Genomic DNA, 8,835 nt, shown 5'->3' with positions numbered 1-8,835 from the left:
CACTGCATGACTATAGAAAACGTAACAATCTGTAAACAGCTATAGTTTAATGATTTTGTGTAGGTGTCTGCGAGTAAGGTTTCGAAACAGTTTGAAACCACATGTAAACTTTGTAGGAAGTCACATTCTCGAATAACGTGCCGGCCGCTGTGGCCGAAAAGTTCTAGGCATTTCACTCTGGAACTGCGCTGCTGCTACGGTCGCAGGTTCTAATCCTGCCTCGGGCATGTTTGTGTGTATGTCCTTAGGCTAGTTAGATTTAAGTAGTTCTAAGTCTAGGGGACTGATGACCTCAGATGTCAAGTCCAATAATGCTTAGAGCCATTTGAACCATTTGATTTCGAATAATGTATGAATGCAGGCTGGATGACCAGCGCGACGTGCATCAGGCTGCCTGAAGGCGAGTACAGAGTTAATTTTAATATTTGACCTACTGTGTTAATCTCTTAACGTGTGATTGTACCTCATAGTGAGCAAATTATGTCAGCTTTTTGAATGTTTAACTTAGGTCAGTAATTTTTGAAACACAGAAAATAAAATTTTTGTTACACCTGGAAGCTGCAAAATAATCTGCTACTGGAGTAGTGTCATTAGGTAAACAATATAACGGTACAGTAATGTAGATCGGCACAGAGGACAATTCAGATAATGATTTCAGAGGAAACCAGAGAAGAAGTGTGTCGGGCCATTTTTGTACACGTCTACTGAGATATTTGTGAGGGACTGTAAGGAGTAACAAAAAATGTTCAGCATTTTCCAGTACAGGTGTTTGAGAAATGAAAAAAAGTCGTTCATAAAATATAATATTTTTAATGCATTTCCTATGGATGTATTCATAACATTACAGAAAGTTGTAAATAATTTATTAGGGGAAGATCTGAATACAAATGTGTAAAGTGATGTAAGTCAACCAAAAATGTATGCTGTATTCTGTAGTACTTCATAATAATTTACAAATAGTGAAGGCCACAACACTTGCCCTCGACTGGCGAGATTGGTGTGTCGTAAATGACCGCTTCAATTGAAGATGACGCGAGAGGTCTTCATTACTGGGGGTCGTTTCCGGAGGGCCCTGCGTTGTCGAATAAAGGCGGGAAAATGATAGCGGCAGCGGTTCTCATGGTTTCCTCGGGTGGCAGCTGCTCCTCCGCTTCGACCTCAGTCTGCTCTTTGCCGCCGTCTCTAATCCTTTCAAGACTGGCGGCTCCGAAGCCATCACCGGGGATGTACACGTGCGTAGCGTCTCTTGACCTCCCATTCGTAACGCTGCCCTGGGCGGTTGCTGTACTCTCGTCGGTCCCACTTCTCGAATCCACGGACTCCGGTGTATTCTGTGCGGTGTTGACTTCGCCTTCATTCACGGGAGCAGCGTCGTAGGACGACGCCATGCAGAGGAGTAAAATTATCGTCCATATCTGAAACAAAACGAGCTTTCTTGAATGTGGCTAATAGAACAAGCAATGCTGTAGAACAGTTGACACTAAATCGCTGGTGTATAATTAAAATAACATAGCAATAAATGATTGATTCGCAGTGAATCTTCGATTGAGCTGACCTCGTCTGTATGGAAACACCTCTTCACAGCTCTATAGATGGCTATTCCTTCCTCTCACAGTGAAACAGGTCTATTGGGGGTTTGTTATTTGCATTTCTGGAATTTTGTACACTCTTAGGAAGTCTCAAACGCTAAGCGACAATTTTGAATCGCTGATTACTGGCACGCAGTCTTTAGTCAGTTAAGCTGCGTAGCTGGAATATATGTTTCTTTTGTCATCGCTGTTTGTGAGTGAGGAGCGCAGGACTTCTATATTACAGTAGTAGTGAGACAGACGCTCAGCAGACGGTTCGTGCCACCGTAGACGTAAAGTTAAATGATTCTGTGTTAAGTAAAATTATTTGTATTTGAATATTGTGAAACAGAGCAAAAGAAATTGTTTAGTCATTGTTAATGAGAAGAGTATGAAAAGGAATGACGGCAATATTTTTATTTATTGGTACTGCAGTCGCGAGTAGTTTGAATCATTGCTGAAGGGACATCCAAATCAGGAACATTAAGTTTTTCATTAAAATTTTCACTTTAAGGTAATCTTACCGTTACCTATTATATGTGTAACATTTTTGAGAATAAGAGTTTGGTATTAATGTTGCCGTTTGTCAATGTTGATGAATTTTGTAACATTAATTACATACAAGTAATAATATATCAGATAATTAAAAAACAGTTTTTTAAAGAAACATTTCATAGAAGAGCATTGTCCACATCCTCGATCCAAGTCCTTTTCATTTAAAGCGTGACACACTCAGTGATGCGCATAAAATAGTTTACTTATTGTTTCGAGCATTGCACTAAGCTCGCAACAAGCATCGCATTTCCAGGCCATTACGTTATGAGGTAATCTATTTTCATTTCAGGGTCAATTTGTTACGAAAATTATCAACGAACAGGGATCATTTCATGAACATCATTATTAGATATATAATTAACGCACAGGGACCACTTTGTTTAATTAGAGCGATTAATAGTGAAGTTCAGGATTTAGTCAGGTGCACGATTTGTTAGAAGGATTGTAAAAAGGGTGAAATACGTTCTGTGTTCTCGCAGCCAGATTGTTTCTTTCGCAGTATTAAATGCACAAAGTTACATACATCTGATAGTCTGCAATATTAGTACTTAAACTATGTGTCGTACGATGATATATTTATGTAAGTACGTTCAGCGGCATATATGGGACTGGGTACTGTCCGAAAAATGTGTAGCGGATGGAGTGAGTATCACAGAAGTCTAAAATTGAAGGATCATCCATGATGCACCTCAATATTTTTGACGTCATATACTCTGAACGATGCGCGATAGCATGATAAATTTTTGTTTCCGCATTTAGCGGCATATATCGATAGTATCGATTAGTACTTAAACTATGTGTCGTACGATGATATATTTATGTAAGTACGTTCAGCGGCATATATGGGACTGGGTACTGTCTGAAAAATGTGTAGCGGATTGAGTGAGTATCAAAGAAGTCTAAAATTGAAGGATCATCCATGATGCACCTCAATATTTTTGACGTCATATACTCTGAACGATGCGCGATAGCATGATAAATTTTTGTTTCCGCATTTAGCGGCATATATTGATACTGTCTGCGAAACGCACTGCGAATGTAGTTCCTAATACAGAAGTAATAAATAAAAACGCAATGTACGATGTGGCAATTTTTCTCGCCTCTCATTGTTTATGACATAATATCTCCTGAAATATGGTAGACAGATCGTTCTCACCCCAAAGCGACAGTTGCTTGACAGTAAGGGATATGTGTACAAAATTTTGTTGTAATCGGTCCAGTGGTTGGGAGAAGGTGAGGAACACACAAGTAGTATGCATGGATTGTAATCGGTTCGTCCAATGTCATCACGCTGCCCATCACTGACCATGTACTGAACACAGACGTATGGCTTATTGGATGCAGAAACATATTAATAAATGTAAACGAAAATACAGATATCAAGTAAGCAGACCAGTTAAAAAATTAGTTTCAGCCAGGAGAGGCCAAGCCAGTGCGGTGCAACGTCACGTCCATCCTTGATATTGGGTTGGATTCGGCAAGGAAGGAAGTCCACCAGGTATGCAGTATCCAGCCAAAGCTACTAATTGATGTTTACGTTTGGGAGAGCTAAAAAAAAATTACGGCGTACGATCACTGCTATGTTTCACTCACTCGTGAAAGTAGTCCGATGCCCTTTTATGGCATTGAGATTGGTTGCCTTTGCGAAGCGTTTAGGGAACGATAAGTTGTCTGAGTTTCGTCAATCACGGATCAAAAGAATACAGTCTCGTAAACACAATACCTGCAGTCTTGGAAGGCAGTAGTGTTCACAATATACTCTTCACGAAGATGTAGACAAAAAAATGAATATTTTCTCAACGGTAATGTTCACCACTCTCGTTGAGAAAATGTGTAATCAGTGTGCTCACGACATGGTCGGAAAAACACCGGCAAAATGTCAGAGAACCACCTCCGACCTGAACCCCACCTTCCAAACACTGCGTACCCAACGACTGTCTAGGATGCAGGAGCACTCGATGCGCTGTGTCTTTTGAAAAGAGGCGACACTACTCTCCTCGCCCCTGATTCGTTTTGCCCTTTGAAGTCAAGTCTCAGCGAGCTACCTCATACCTTACTAGAAATGTCATTTACGCGCAAATGCACTTTGCAGTGTTCATTCAGGAACTAAAGGAGGTGACCTTGCAGCCACCGGCTGCAGTAATTCCTATCAGATGTAAAACCGACTGTCGGTGATAGTGTGGGACAACCATGTGCGGTCTGATTCCCTTATGATCGTCTCAACGTCACTGCCCTGCCCCATGGCTGCCACTGCTGCACCATTCCTTGTAGATTCCCTGAGCAGTCGAGCTTGATACACCAACACACCGGTCGGCTTCGTACATCGTGTGATCCGCGAACGTCCAAAAACGGTACCGGTATTCTGCCTTTGTGACACTTTTCCGGGCCGATCTCTCACACTGTTCTGATTAGAGTCATCAAAGTGACTAGTATGATGTATTAAGGGATTTACTAATATTTTATCCGCTCAGATTACCTAAAACAATTTTGGGGATTCATAAGACAGGGAATGAACATGGTATCGAAACCCTGTAACAAATAGTTAGTGAGTAACAGAACAATTGTGAAAAAATTACAACAAGAAACTAATGACTTACGCAAAAATTAAGAATGCTGCGCTCTACAACGTAGAAGAGTAAGACGTTAGCAAGAAAAAATAAACAAGAGAGGAAATTCTCTGATGTCAATGTAAAGAGAGTAAGTGGCAGGGTGTTACAATTATATGAAATGTTACATAAATTTATAAAAGAAAAAATGCATAATGCACCTGCAGGAAACATATTCATTAACATTTAGCGTAGGCCTCTGACAGAGACTAGTACAGTCAACGACCGACAGAACTGTACTGTGGCCGACATAAAACCAACATACTGATTAAGTGAACAATGAGGCGGTAACCAGTGTACTAGAAAACAGTTTTTGATGTTGATGAGCAACAGTCACACAATAATTTTTAAATGAGCACGTCTCGGTATGACTGTATTGTTGTTTGTTTATTTACGACCCAGGTTTGTGCCTTTTATGGTATTTTAAAATGATTGAGTTCATGTCATTAACGTATTATCCAGGACATCAAATTCAAAATTGGTCACAAATTGAGAAAAATATTGGCTGACTTTCGTTGTAAGGCAATATTATTATTAATTTATGGGTAATTTTGAGCTTGGTGTCCTGCAATATACGTTAATGATATACACTCAACCACTTGAAAACGCCATGGGTTTTCAGACCGAAACATGGGTCGTTATTAAAGAAACCTTAATATAGTGAAATGGCGATGTGTTCATTTAAACATTACCATACCAGAGTTTCTGAAAGAGTTTTTGTGTTGTTGAGACGGCTGCCCTAAGTATGTTAACACTGACAACAATCAAGGACGGCGTTAGCTAATACGGTACATTTCCTTAACTGATAACTATGAGCCGGCCGGTGTGCCGTGGGGTTGTAGGGCTTCAGTCTGTAACTGTGTGATCGCTACGGTCGCACGTTCGAATCCTGCCTCGGGCATGGATGTGTGTGGTGTCCTTAGGTTAGTTAGGTTTAAGTACTTCTAAGTTCTAGGGGACTGATGACCACAGATGTTAATTCCCATAGTGCTCAGAGCCATTTGAAGCATTTGATAACTATGATAGGAGTAATTGAAAATTCTACCGAAGTGAGATTCAAACCGTTACGCTGACGGAGTACGACCCACTATGCTTCACTAAAAATTTTTCATTATGTGATGAATGTATCTATGGTCCAAGCGCTTACGGCGTCGACGGTGGATCACGCTGACAACGGATATGTATACACGAAGTGAATTAAATAAAATAAAATGAATATATCGGTAAAGATTAAATCAATGAAGATGTAATATAAATTACTGTGTGGGAGCATCTCAGGCAGTGACTTTGGAAAATCATAGGTGAAACATCAATGAAAGTAAGACTTTTGTAGATTTCGAAGAATATTTTCACAATTCTGAATGCACGCGAATATTTGAAGTTTTCAGGGACGAAGCTGCGAAACGTTGTCAATAGCTCGTTCAGAAACCGAGCTAAAATTATTTCAGTTGTGGACTTGAGAATCAGTAGGTGAGGGAGCAGTGAAACTATCTTCCAATATATCCTTAATGCCCTACAACCTTTAAAACGAACACGCAGTAACGGAAACAAAAGGGAAGATAGGAGAGAAAATAAAAAGCAAGTTGAAGAATCATCAAGTTTGCCGATTTCATTGTATTTGAGTCACCTATGGCAAAGGACGAGGAAGATCAGTTGAACGGAATGGATAGTGTTTTTTAGGATTTTGAGCATCGGAAAAGGGAATACAAGAGTAATGAAATGTACTGAAAGCCTGGAGTGTAGGGTTATATGAAAGTGGAACCTGCCCAGCTAAAAGAGGGTAGAGGTTGATAGGGAAAATCTCTAGGCAATAAGCTACAGGTTTGGTGTGTGAGGGTTGTCAAGTGTTGGAGCGATAGGTTTGAAAGCAGTAAAAAGGATCAAATGGAACTAGCTAAACATTGTTATGTAAAGATAAAGTGAGCTTCACAGAATGAACTAGCGTTCACTGCTGTACCAAGCCAGTCAACATCAATAAAACATACAGCTTAATTACTGGCATAGTTATCGATTTAAAGATCGTAAACAACAGAAGATTATAGTAATCGCAATATACTTCTCACTAAACACATCAGTCCACATGCCACAGAATACATTATGTATGTCACAAATTAAACATATTTCGAAAAGCAATTCATGACACAGATCTGTCATGGAAACGAACTAAAAGTTTCTCAAGAAGTATACTGCAGCGTCTCTGCTTTCCATATTTGAGAAGTCATAGTACCGACAAAAACAAGAAAAAAATATTTAGTAAACATGGGCTCTAAAACGAATACTTTATGGACTAAGAGCACTGGTCCATCTTTGCTACTGTGAAACGTTTCTCTCATACTAAACAACATTTTTCTTGTTTAGGTCCATACTATATCCTCCCAAAATATGGAAAGAGAAGAGCTTGCAGCAGAAGATTCTAACGTTCGATTCGATCGTTTCCGTACCAGGGTCCCCTTACCTCACGTTGAACATTCACCTTTCCCTATCATCCTTGAAACTTTGTAAGAATACAACGGAACACTATCTACAGAAAAACTGTCTGCACTGGCTAATCAGTATTACTGATCATTTTTGCAGAACGTGCACTGTCTGCACTGTCTAATCAGTATTACTGATCATTTTTGCAGAGTGTGCTTCGTGATGATTTGTGAGTTTGAAATGAGCAATTAGGGAAGGGTAACTCCGATTTAAGAAAGCATTCTATATGGAAATATCTTTCTTCTGCGTTATTAACAAAAATATTGTTCAGTTCTCCAACGCCTGCTTTATATCGGCAAGATACGGAACCATTTTTATAGAATTAGTAAAATATATAATATTTATAGTCATTTATAAGATGTAAAAAAAACACTTGTCTGAAATATACAAAGGGTCAAATGCGTACGTTGCGTTACTCTAAGATAACCGTTTAAGTTGTAACCACTGAAAAGGACACCAATAAGCTATGTGCAAGACAAGGAAGACAAGAAATGTGTGACAGCCGTGTGTTACCTTGGTGAGCCCCATTCCTGAGTGGGTTTACGCAGCGCACAGCGGCTGGACACGACACGAAGTCCCACGGCCACTGAGAGACTACCCCTTCTCTCCGCACCGCACCACCTATTTATTGCTCGGCGTATTACGTCTGAGGTGACGCAGCGGCTCTCGTGTGTGACGTAGCACAGGTGCTTTCTCAACGCGTCTCTTGAAGCGAGCAGCGCCGATTCATCAAAGGCCGAAGAGGCTGCGCTGCGCTGCACGGTGGCGTAGATCTCAAGTCGTTTGCGAATTATTGCTGCTTTATTATCTTCCTGTTACCTCGCAGAGGCAGGAGGGTGAGAAGGCTACTGTTGGTAATGCCTATATGGACGGAGAAACCGAATTAAATGTGTCTCTTTCACTGTAGAAATCTTTTAACGCCGTCTGAGTGTAAATGTCAAGCGGAATGCAATGAAAGATAAGCCCAAGGCTCCTCGACATAAAACGCAGACATCATCATCATACAATAATGGTAATAGCTTTTTGATGTATCCACCCTCCTCCGTTCCTCCCCATTAGTACCATTTTGTTGCAGCTGCTGCAGTTTATTCCACTAGCAACAGTTTGTAATTCGGCGTACCACGTAATTTTTCCTCAGGATTTACGTTCTGGATTGCTTTTGCGAATCTGTTATGTCCAATTAGGTGTTCCGTTTGACTAGTTTTTATTGTTTGTATCATGTTAATAAACTTTCTTTTCTCTTTAATTTCTGTTAGTCTTTGTTCATTAGATTTTCCTTCAGTTCAGGATTTTTTTGTGGCTTTCAAACTGTGTGCCGGATCCACAACGCTGTTGCTTAAAATTTTTCGTGTACTTCTTTCCACAAAGTCAACAGTTTCGGCGCTTCCATGCACCATCTGCAGCCCTTAGTTTATGCTCATCCATATATACGACGCATCAGTTCAAATGGCTTTGAGCACTATGGGACTTATCTGGCCGAAGTGGCAGAGCGGTTCTAGGTGCAACAGTCTGGAAACGAGCGACCGCTACGGTTGCATGTTCGAATCCTGCCTCGAGCAAGGATATGTGTGATGTCCTTATGTTCGTTAGGTTTAAGTAGTTCTAAGTTCAAGGGGACTGATGACCTCAGA

General features: G+C 40.4%; 1 protein-coding gene across 1 annotated transcript; it reads right to left on the bottom strand.

Annotated features, from left to right (window-relative positions):
* Positions 1–790: 790 nt before the first annotated feature.
* Positions 791–7,799, bottom strand: LOC126272832 (uncharacterized). Its single transcript, XM_049976032.1, has 2 exons — positions 7,718–7,799; positions 791–1,415 (listed from the first exon to the last, which is right to left on the bottom strand). The coding sequence occupies exons 1-2, from the start codon at positions 7,730–7,732 to the stop codon at positions 1,047–1,049; spliced, it is 384 nt and encodes a 127-aa protein (XP_049831989.1). The 5' UTR covers positions 7,733–7,799; the 3' UTR covers positions 791–1,046.
* Between the last annotated feature and the right edge of the window lie 1,036 nt (positions 7,800–8,835).

Source organism: Schistocerca gregaria, chromosome 5 (assembly GCF_023897955.1).
Source record: "Schistocerca gregaria isolate iqSchGreg1 chromosome 5, iqSchGreg1.2, whole genome shotgun sequence".
Classification (NCBI taxonomy): domain Eukaryota; kingdom Metazoa; phylum Arthropoda; class Insecta; order Orthoptera; family Acrididae; genus Schistocerca; species Schistocerca gregaria.
This window is presented reverse-complemented; position numbering and strand designations above follow the sequence as displayed.